The 11,406-nt window shown below is 38.1% G+C and overlaps 1 protein-coding gene across 1 annotated transcript; it reads right to left on the bottom strand.

The window, feature by feature from the left end:
* Positions 1 to 2,655: 2,655 nt before the first annotated feature.
* On the bottom strand, positions 2,656 to 10,301 carry LOC132195444 (5-oxoprolinase). Its single transcript, XM_059617445.1, has 19 exons — positions 10,164 to 10,301; positions 9,871 to 10,079; positions 9,614 to 9,805; positions 9,318 to 9,556; positions 9,103 to 9,265; positions 8,969 to 9,054; positions 8,697 to 8,898; positions 8,380 to 8,640; positions 7,814 to 8,141; positions 7,545 to 7,764; positions 7,353 to 7,491; positions 7,014 to 7,291; positions 6,696 to 6,956; positions 6,388 to 6,640; positions 5,591 to 5,938; positions 5,310 to 5,534; positions 4,645 to 4,888; positions 4,173 to 4,270; positions 2,656 to 2,876 (listed from the first exon to the last, which is right to left on the bottom strand). The coding sequence occupies exons 2-19, from the start codon at positions 10,051 to 10,053 to the stop codon at positions 2,724 to 2,726; spliced, it is 3,873 nt and encodes a 1,290-aa protein (XP_059473428.1). The 5' UTR covers positions 10,054 to 10,079; positions 10,164 to 10,301; the 3' UTR covers positions 2,656 to 2,723.
* Between the last annotated feature and the right edge of the window lie 1,105 nt (positions 10,302 to 11,406).

The following is an 11,406-nucleotide window of genomic DNA, read 5'->3' as shown; positions in this document are numbered from 1 at the left end:
GCACTTGCTATGTTCCGATTTATCCCCTTGTAAATTTAAGGTCAATAGAATTGAAACCTAAATAGTGTAAAAATCAATCTTGGTCTATAACGTCTGTGACCTGGTAAATATAGATTATGGCTATATTTTAATCAAAATTTTTGCCACTGAACAGACGATTTTTGTGAAAACAAAAGGGCGCTCTGTCACGACTCAGTCCTGAAAAGGATAGTGAAGTGCTATTTTTCTTACAAAATATTGGTCAACTCGCCAACAGAACCTTAAATTTTATCCTCAAAATTATAGTTGCTTGCTTTTTAATATTCAAATTTTAGGACATGAGGCGGGCCGAACGTGAATTGTGAAATGAATAGGGCGCTCTATCACGTCGGTGTCCTAAAAAGAAAAGCACTTGCTATATTCCGATATATTACTTTGTAAATTTAAGGTCAATTTCATTGAAACCTAAATAGTGTAAAAATCAAACTTGGTCTATAACGTCTGTGACGTGGAAAATATAGTGAATGGCTATGTTTTAATTAAAATTTTGGCACTTAACAGACGAATATTGTGAAAACAAAAAGGGCGCTCTATCACGACTCTCTAGTACGTCTTTTTTCATAAAAAGAAAAGCACTTGCTATGTTCCGATTTATTACCTTGTAAATTTAAGGTCAATTTCATTGAAACCTAAATAGTGTAAAAATCAAACTTGGTCTATAACGTCTGTGACCTGGAAAATATAGTGAATGGTTATGTTTTAATTAAAATTTTGGCACTTAACAGACGAATATTGTGAAAACAAAAAGGGCGCTCTATCACGACTCTCTAGTACGTCTTTTTTCATAAAAAGAAAAGCACTTGCTATGTTCCGATTTATCCCCTTGTAAATTTAAGGTCAATAGAATTGAAACCTAAATAGTGTAAAAATCAATCTTGGTCTATAACGTCTGTGACCTGGTAAATATAGATTATGGCTATATTTTAATCAAAAATTTTGCCACTGAACAGACGATTTTTGTGAAAACAAAAGGGCGCTCTGTCACGACTCAGTCCTGAAAAGGATAGTGAAGTGCTATTTTTCTTACAAAATATTGGTCAACTCGCCAACAGAACCTTAAATTTTATCCTCAAAATTATAGTTGCTTGCTTTTTAATATTCAAATTTTAGGACATGAGGCGGGCCGAACGTGAATTGTGAAATGAAAAGGGCGCTCTATCACGTCGGTGTCCTAAAAAGAAAAGCACTTGCTATATTCCGATATATTACTTTGTAAATTTAAGGTCAATTTCATTGAAACCTAAATAGTGTAAAAATCAAGCTTGGTCTATAACGTCTGTGACCTGGAAAATATAGTGAATGGTTATGTTTTAATTAAAATTTTGGCACTTAACAGACGAATATTGTGAAAACAAAAAGGGCGCTCTATCACGACTCTCTAGTACGTCTTTTTTCATAAAAAGAAAAGCACTTGCTATGTTCCGATTTATCCCCTTGTAAATTTAAGGTCAATAGAATTGAAACCTAAATAGTGTTAAAATCAATCTTGGTCTATAACGTCTGTGACCTGGTAAATATAGATTATGGCTATATTTAATCAAAATTTTTGCCACTGAACAGACGATTTTTGTGAAAACAAAAGGGCGCACTGTCACGACTCAGTCCTGAAAAGGATAGTGAAGTGCTATTTTTCTTACAAAATATTGGTCTACTCGCCAACAGAACCTTAAATTTTATCCTCAAAATTATAGTTGCTTGCTTTTTAATATTCAAATTTTAGGACATAAGGCGGGCCGAACGTGAATTGTGAAATGGAAAGGGCGCTCTATCACGTCGGTGTCCTAAAAAGAAAAGCACTTGCTATATTCCGATATATTACTTTGTAAATTTAAGGTCAATTTCATTGAAACCTAAATAGTGTAAAAATCAAACTTGGTCTATAACGTCTGTGACGTGGAAAATATAGTGAATGGCTATGTTTTAATTAAAATTTTGGCACTTAACAGACGAATATTGTGAAAACAAAAAGGGCGCTCTATCACGACTCTCTAGTACGTCTTTTTTCATAAAAAGAAAAGCACTTGCTATGTTCCGATTTATTACCTTGTAAATTTAAGGTCAATTTCATTGAAACCTAAATAGTGTAAAAATCAAACTTGGTCTATAACGTCTGTGACCTGGAAAATATAGTGAATGGTTATGTTTTAATTAAAATTTTGGCACTTAACAGACGAATATTGTGAAAACAAAAAGGGCGCTCTATCACGACTCTCTAGTACGTCTTTTTTCATAAAAAGAAAAGCACTTGCTATGTTCCGATTTATTACCTTGTAAATTTAAGGTCAATCGAATTGAAACCTAAATAGTGTAAAAATCATACTTGGTCTATAACGTTGCGGCAGCATCGTCAGTTTCGTATAAAGAATGCTACAGAAAACGTATGATACAAATATAAAATACTTTATGATGGTTGGTTTTTGTTTTTCTAACTTCACTCCATGAAAATATGGAAGCTCAAAAGTATAGAAGAGCAACTACAGCAACTGTTAACTCTTTTAGGACTTTTCACTATAAAAAGTGTAATATTTTATTTTTTAGTAATTATCTACGAGTTCGCTCAAGCATTTTTGACTAACCATCCTCACGTAGGTATCATTGGGAGTTTTAAGAGATAAAACAAGAGTTTTGAACTCTAAAAATAGTAATGACTTTATTATTTTATCCAACTTTTAAAACAGCAATAATTAGGATGACTCTTGAGTTTGGCGATACTCGTAAACACTTCCTCTCTCAGCGAAAGTTTGCACGCTCGGAGCGACTGGTGTTTCTTGGCACGGCGAAAGGTTGTCCGACTTGCCGAATCCTCCACCACCGGGGGTCAGAAGTCGGAATGTTTCCTAAAACGCAACAAAATTTGGATATCAGAATTAAATGGAGGCTTATTAGGTTCAAGCAGTTGGGAGTTCGCTGAAAAAAGGAAGTTTGCTTCTTTCTCACATTCCATGATTGGAGAATAAATAGCAAATAATTATGCTGTTAAGATTTAAGATGGTATGTTTGTATATTTTAATCTTGAATTGCTGTACAATTTGAAGTTCATGCGTAGGTCATTTTTTGAAAGTAAATCATCTTGGGATTGAACTGGACGTATTCGTATTTGCAGCGAACACTTACAGGATATTGAGATGAGACATCCCCCGATTTTGATGAAAGTTGGAGTGCAAATTCTAATACCCTTGGGTTCATCAGAACAGACAATAATATTTGCCTAATTTTCTTTTCTTCTATTCTTGCCATTTAAAATCCATATAATTGAAGTTACAGTTCTAGGTAAAATATTTACACGCAGGACACTTTTGTTGCCAACACATTTTAATAATTTTATGAGTTTCAATAATGTAAATTGGAAATCCGTTCCCAAAGGTAATGCAAGTTGCAAACCAAATTTAATCAAAGTCATCTAAATAATATGCTTGTAAGAGGAGCGTAGCAATCTGCACCAACGGCACCACTTTTCCAGCCAAGCATTTTGTTTATTAGACCCTCGGATGCAATCGCTGCGGGATCTTTCAAAGGAGCTAAATCGGTCAGCGCCGTCAGCAAATTAAAGGAGTTAAAAAAAAAATACCAAAGAAGGAGCTAATTCCACATTCAACCGGTTAAGATGCTTTTTAATAGTTTGACCCCCCAAAAATAAATAAAATGGGTTGTGCCTTCTGCTTTTGCGCCACCAATAAAAGGCACACAGGCCAAAGAGACTTTGTCTTTGCCTGACCCTCATAAAAAAGCTGCTGTAGCCATAAACGGAAAAAAAATTTCAGTCAGATATATATTTTACATGCAGTATTTATATTATGGTATTTTATATTTGTATTCTTTTTTTATACTGTTTTTATGTTTTTTTTTTTATTATTTATATGGTATAGTGTATAAATTTACATGCATTATTATTAAATTAAAGAAATGAATTAGCGCAGAGGCGGGAATTCCTTGCTCTGATTCTTCATTCTGAATGAAATATACTTTGCCGCCCTAGCTTTGTGCGAACTTTTGGGCCGATTTCATACCACTCGGCTTGTGGTCATTTTTGCCATTTTGCGTCCATGTGTGATTTATTAAGTGATTAGTTAATTGATCAGATTAGTCAAAATGGCAGATAAGTATGAAAGGTAAAAATTTGATTTGCTACTCACCCCTGGGTTCACTTTGACTGCTGTTTTTGATCCCAATCTGATGATGCGGCCGTCGCTCCTGATCAAAAGGTTTTGGCCCCGCTTGCCGTCCTCTCCTCCTGAAACACAAAATCACTTTTACTGGCGTTTGATTTACTCAAGCCGTGCCCTCTCAAACCTAAATCAATTTAACATCTTCAAAGATATTTTCACATTTTTTCAAAAAAGAGAGTGAATACTTTAGTATGTAGCTGGAGAGACAGGAACTGAAATATATACTTCAGAGATGAATTTATTTATTTATTCTCCATTCAATAAATTAAAGTTTTTTTTGTAAGAAGTTGTTTTTTTCAACAACTTCAATCCTTAAATGAAATTACCTATTTCAAACAAAATACTTGTATTGTAATTAAACTGTGTCAGACGTAGCTACAGATCGGGCTCATCTAACGAGGGACTTGGTCGTCAAAAAAGAGTTTTTAGGAATACGTACCAAACAGACCGTAGGGTTGGAAGACACGGCGCTCGGTGAGCACCGACAGAGTGACCGTTGTGCGGAACAGCAATTCCCTGCGGATGCCGTTGCCGCCCTTCCAACGGCCGCCGCCGCCCGAGCCGCCTCGTAAACTAAAGTGATTTACTACGACCGGGTAATGTCTTTCAACAATCTCAGGGTCGGTGATTCGGGTGTTTGTCATGTGAGTGTGAACCCCGCTTCGGCCATGCCAACTAGGGCCCTGAAAAAAATCAATTTCATCTTTTTAGTAACCCATGCAGTCGAAACGACGTGGTTAATTCAATAAAATCAAAATATTTGTGGTAATGATTTGGTTGTAAGCGAAATTAAGCTAAAAAAATATATTTAAAGTTCATCCCTGCAAATCCTTGAAAAGAAAGTAAAATCCTAATTTTTACAAGAACCAACTGTATCGATTGAATTGAATCCTACCTACTTTAAAAAAGTTTTTGTTGCTTTTTAAGTAATGCTTAATAAAAGAAAATGCTGGAATTAATAATAATCACTTTTTTCTCTCTTGAACAATTTTTTTTTTAAATTTATGTGGGAGATTTTAAAATAAATAATAAAAAATAAAAAATTATGACAACATTCATAACTCTAGATCTCCAACCAAAATTTAAACAGAAAGATTAACTCACTGCTCCGGCGCCGCCAGCGACAGTCTCGTAGTATCCCCATGTGTCAGTGCCAAAAGTTATATTGTTCTTGCAGCCGTTTGAGGCGCTGCAGGTGGAGAACGCCCGAAAAATAACATCAACAATTCTCTGAGAGGTTGTCACATTGCCCCCCACAACAGCTGCGTTTTCCGATGGGTCCAGGAGACTGCCTTTGGGCACGACAATCTTCACAGGAGCCAAACAGCCCTGAGGATAAGTTCAGAGAGTTAGGCAAAAAGAAGTGAAATGCGAGTATTTCAAACCTGGTTTAAAGGAACGTCGTGGGCAACCATGCACCTCAAGCAGTAGATGATTGCAGAAAGAGTAATTGCTCTTGGCGCATTAGCATTGCCCCAAACTTCGTAAGAGGTGCCGGTGAAGTCAAATACGGCGCTACCTTTGTTATTGTCAATTGTAACTGTTAGTTTTATGTTGGATCCATCGTCCAAGAAGTCCTCGGCGGAGAGAGTCGAATTCTGGCCATTGATTTGGGCCACCTGCTTCAGCATGTCCCTGACTGCAATTTCTGCGTTTTGCTGAATGTGCGCCATGTACGCTTGCACGACGTTTAGGCCATAGCTATCAATCAGCTCGAGCACCAATTGGATACCCTATAGACATTTTTATAAGTTATTTTTTAAGATAACTCTCCAGCTGGATCTATTGAAAATTTTGAGCTGGGTTTCATTCTATTGAAAAATGAAAAACTTAATTATGAGCAACTGTTTGCAATTCTGTTCTTGTTTCAATTTGATTGCTTTTTAATGTCTGGTGACAGCAAGAGAGCTATGGAGGTGAAAAAAACGGGCTTTAACCCAAACTGGTAGAGCCATTTTGCATGTAAAACAATGTGTATAGAACTGGATTGCTTGGCTTTTAAGTCTTGCTTTCCAGTCACATAAGCACCGGCCGATAACTCCGTTTGGAGTTGGCTGGACTTGTAACTTCATTCAAATAAATATACTTCATTAAAAAAAAAAATTTGTTTTTGAATATGAATAAACTGTTAACAATGATATGTGAGGATTTTTGACACACATGTAAATAAAAAAAAACTCACTCTTTGATTCGCTGCAACTTGAGCTTGAAGGTCAGCTAGGTTGTCGTGTAGGTTTCTTGTCCCTGCGTCCACTAACTGTTTTTTTAAAGCCTCTAGCTGAAACTCTCCTTTGGATACAAGCTTGAAGCTGACAAAAGCAGCACCTTCCTGGTCAAGACTTGTGGAATGAGGAGGCATTGACCCTGGCGTAATTCCACCTATGTCTGCGTGGTGTCCTCGACTAGCCACGAAAAATACTGGTCTTTCGCTCTGACTAGAATTTTATTAATAAGTCAGTTCATTAAAAATACACCTCAAATTTGTTGTACTTGTGGAAAACTGGAGTAATGACGGTCAAGTCTGGCAGGTGGGAGCCACCTGCGCTGGGATGATTTGAAAGGATGACGTCCCCTGGATTAAGGTTGTCACCTAAATGCCTCAGCTGGAACTGGACAGCTTCTTGCATGGCTCCAAGATGGACAGGAATGTGAGGAGCATTTGACACCAGGCCACCATCAGGCCCAAAAAGCGCACAAGAGAAATCAAGGCGCTCTTTGATGTTTGTTGAGATAGAAGTTCGTTGCAAAATCCTAAATTTAGCAATGAAATAAAATTCTAATAAATTACTTAAATAGTTGTTAAAAAACCTGCCCATTTGCTCAGCAATACTCATAAATCGGTGAGAGAAAATTGCTAATTGAATTGGGTCACGTTGCTCCCCAACAAAACTCTTCCCAGTTGAGCCAACTTGGATTCTTATGTTTCCCTGAGGAGTGACTTTGGCAATGCACCCGGGTTCAACCAAAATTGTACTCAGGCCATCAATTACAATAGCAGGTCCGTTAATGGTGTGTCCTTGGCCAAGATTTTTCAATAATAGAACCGGGGTTTCTTGAGGTCCAGTCTCAAAAAATACTCTAGTGGTCTAATATAAAATATAGAAATAAATAATTTGTACATTCTCCAATATCATTGAAAAATTCTACCTTTTCAATAGGCAGCGAAGTTCCAGCTGGTGTAATTTCAGCCTCGTTGTGCAGAATAATGTTTCCCGTAGCCCGAACTCGAATGTCATCCACTAGAATGTCTCTTGCTGGAATGGTGAAGCCAAACTCTCGCTTATACCTGATTTTTTGCCCAAAAATAATTATAGGTCAATTTTTTCTCTAATTTAATACCTCTCAAGAAATGATTCTAAAAAGTCTCCGTGTTTCATATTTCCTGATTCTGAGTCTCCACTTGAAGCATGGCACATCAGAGCGCAGTCGGTGCCACGGTACCTCATGTGCAGGTAGGGCTCAACTTTAATTTGGTCGTCGGAAAAACCTTGCTCCTTCAGTTTTGCCCTACACTTGTTGTCCAAATAATTCAACCGCTCATCAAGAAAGGCAAAGTTTTCTATATATTTTTGTGATTAATTTGAAGATATTTTTTTTAAATAGTAGACCTTTGCAATAAACTTTGGCAGAAGCTTCTTGCGCCTCCTGTACCACACTGGCAAGGGCCATCCCATACGCTGACAAGATACCAGCATACTTGTGCACTAAAACGGTGCTCATGCCCAGGGCCCTTGCAATGGAGCATGCATGCTGTCCTCCGGCACCACCAAAGCAGGCGAGTATGTGCTGCGAGGTGTCAAAGCCCCTGGCCTGCGTCAAAGCTCTAATTGGTCTGCACATGGCCTCATTAGCCACCCTGATGAAGCCCATGGCCACATCTTCAACACTCATCCTAGTAGAAAATCCTGCACCCTCTTTTGACGAGAACCTATTTATCTGAAAGCAAAATTTAAAATACAATTTAACGCTAATAATCTTGCTTTTCACACTTTATGGCTCCAGCTGGGCAAAATTAGTTTTAATTTGGAAAATAATGCTTGATTTCAAAATAGGCTTATTGCATGAGTTTAAGCAAGTTTAATCTATATGGTGCTCGCTGCCGTGTGAAACAGAGAGAGGAGAAAGGCGTGAGAGCTAGTTGACCTGAGTGAGGGTCAAATGGTTTAAATTTAACCTCATTGGTTAACTTGATGAAAGAATCTTTAGCGCCTTCCTTGTCCAAAGGCTCATTTTCTCTTGGTCCAAAAATTTGTGGGAAATACTGAGGAAGTATTCGACCCAACACCAGGTTGGCATCTGTAACAGTCAAAGGACCACCCTTTCGGTAGCAGGTTGGCCCAGGGTGTGCTCCAGCGGACTCAGGGCCAACAACTAACATGCCTGACCGGAAGAACAGCATGGAGCCTCCGCCTGCTGCTACTGTGTTGATGTCCAGCTGGTGGAATTTTAAAATTATTTATAAAATAAATTAGCTCAATTTCTTCAAAGCACCTGGGGCGCTTGTATTGCGACTCCGGCAGTGGTCGATTCAAAGACGTGCTCGTACTCGCCAGCATAGCGACTAACATCTGTTGAAGTGCCACCCATGTCAAAGCCAATTATGGGTTGTTTAGCAGTATCATCCCAAGAAGTCATGGCATAACCTACCACCCCACCAGCTGGGCCACTCAGAATTGCTCTTGATCCATTGAACCTTATTTAACAACAACATAAGCCCAATAAAATATTTTATTTTTTGTTGGCTCTTTTAATATAGATCTTACAGTTCCATTGGTGAAAGACCACCATCACTCTGCATGAAAAGAACGTTGACCCCTTTCAAATCATCTTTGAATCCAGAGGCAAAACCCTGCACCAATACTTAATAACACAATTTAATTGCTAAGTATATAGATACTTTTAAATATGTCTGTATGTGCGGCGTTAGGTAGCCATCAGCACAAGCTGTAAAACCTCTGGGCACCAATCGCACCATTGGCATTACCTGATGTGACAAGGAAACATGCTTGAAGCCCAGTTGTTTAGCTAGCTGGCCAACCCTCAGTTCATGTTCAGGAAATCTTTGGTTGCGCAATGTAAAAATAATTGGAAAGGCAACAAAATATTAATTACGTGTAAGAATGCATAAAAACAACGGCGAGGCTCTGAATTCCCACTTCCAGGAGAGACATAAGATCAGCCCGTAGCTTTACTTCGTCTAGTTCCTGAACGATAATCAACTTTTCACCGGTGCTTCCAGTCACTTTTCTCAAATTAGCATCAAATTTAAGCTCGCACTCTGCTTTCTCTAGCAGCACTCTACATTGAGCCTCTACTACCGACTCGTAAAGCACATCAGGGCATTTAATAGCCTATAAGACACAGCATGAGATCGCAACCTTAATTGGAGCTACATTTAAATGAAATACCAAATCAAATATTCGGGGCCTAGCCTGGTTTCCAATAAAGAGAACGTCTTTGAAGCCTTCGTTGACAACAAGGGCCATTCGTTCACCTTTCCTTTCAAGTAAGGCATTAGTGGCCACCGTGGTTCCCATGCGAATCCATTCTATTTTCTCAGCATTTACAGGTTTATTGGCTGGAAACGGAGTACCCAGTTCCTGTATTTTAAAAAAGCCGGCCAATTAATTGAACAGAAAAGGGCCAATTTATTTCTAAGAAAAACCTCCTCTAGAATTCTCCTAATTCCTTCTCTGGGAGCATCCGGGTAATTCGCCGGATCCACGGACAGCAGCTTCATGACCCTAATTTTGCCGCCAGGGCATCTTGCGTAGATGTCAGTGAAGGTTCCTCCTCTGTCAATAGCAAACTGGAACTTGTCGCCGGTCTCGACAGCACTTCCAGCCATTGTTCAGCAGACGAATAGTATGAAGACTGAAGTCGATATGAAATGGCAAGGAAAGATAATTAGTGAAAAATGAGGCTAAAGAATGACGAAAGCTTTTATCAAACACTTACTTTGAATTCAGAAAGATACTGTCACACCGTCCTGCTCAGTTTGTTTATAACTGAAGAGGACGAGTTATTATATTACGAGGTATAACATCACATGACCTTGTTTATCACTGCTGAACTGAGCAAACTCAAACAGGCCTGGCCCATAAAGCGGTGGGGAGGCAATAGAGGCATCTACAATTTTTTCGAGCAACTTAACGTTCGTAAAATCAAAATCATTGCTTTATAAGCAATTTAAATTATTTAATAAATCAAATTTGTAATTATATGTAATCCTTTACCTTTTCACTTACCGAAAGAGAAATTTCTTGTCATTGCCTTACCTATTTTCTGTTCCCGGCCTACACTTCTTACCTATCCTATAGGTCCCTTATCTCAGCACCAGTCCTTCGTCCTTCACCTCTTGTTGTAAACAGTCATAGGTGCCAGTTTGTTGCTTATGTGCCAATTGTTTTAACAAGACGCACAAGGCGACTTGCCATATTGCTTACTCAGCTCATACTTGAGTGATTTGCGGGTCCTGAGTAGGACCCTTGGAGGGTGTTACAGTAATATTTAGTTTTCTTCTCAATACAATTTTGCACATAAAAAAAATTATTAGAGGCCTAAACAGTGAACATATAACAATTTGCTTTCATCTTCAATATCTTCACATGAAATTATTCTCTTTTGGAAACAACTTAACTCAATGAAACTTTGACACTGATATTATTTCCGCCTGGACATGGTCGATTAATTCCAGTAACCTTGTATTATCTGGATTCAGCTTGACTCATTAATATTTGTACTGTGGGGGATGGAATTAATGCACCAGGGCCAAGCGGACTTGCCAATCACATTGTTTTTTTAGATCGATAATCATCACTAACAAATCAAAAAAATCATCCATTAAAAGAGAGAGCCCACAAATACTTGGGTCGTCTCGATTCATCAATTGATATCATCAAATGACTTGTTTTCTTCGCTTTCAAATATTTTTGTGCTGAAAAAAATACATACCTTCTTTTTCTTACATTACCGTACTATACAAGTAATTTTAGCTCCACTTTATCACAGCAGAGCTGAGAATCATTTTCTTATTTTTTCACAATAACATTTAAGTTTGGTCTCGCCTTAAGAGTAATTTAAAGTGTGCAACTGATTGTCCCAACGGCAGCAAACCCTGGCAGTTTGTTTTTTCACGGAATGAATTCGCCGTTTTATGTTCCAACAAAAATTTACAGCAATATCTTACACGGTAGCAGGC

Source organism: Neocloeon triangulifer, unplaced genomic scaffold (genome assembly GCF_031216515.1).
Source record: "Neocloeon triangulifer isolate White Clay Creek 2 clone unplaced genomic scaffold, ASM3121651v1 ptg000009l, whole genome shotgun sequence".
Taxonomy (NCBI): Eukaryota; Metazoa; Arthropoda; class Insecta; order Ephemeroptera; family Baetidae; genus Neocloeon; species Neocloeon triangulifer.
This window is presented reverse-complemented; position numbering and strand designations above follow the sequence as displayed.

Excerpts from the sequence above, each read along its gene's own strand:
- LOC132195444 (XM_059617445.1), bottom strand. The coding sequence starts at position 10,053 with ATGGCTGGAAGTGCTGTCGAGACCGGCGACAAGTTCCAGTTTGCTATT. Across the intron at positions 8,142-8,379 it reads TCATCAAGTTAACCAATGAG|ATAAATAGGTTCTCGTCAAA; the intron begins GTTAAATTTAAA and ends TTTTGCTTTCAG. Across the intron at positions 7,492-7,544 it reads TTAGAATCATTTCTTGAGAG|GTATAAGCGAGAGTTTGGCT; the intron begins GTATTAAATTAG and ends GCAAAAAATCAG.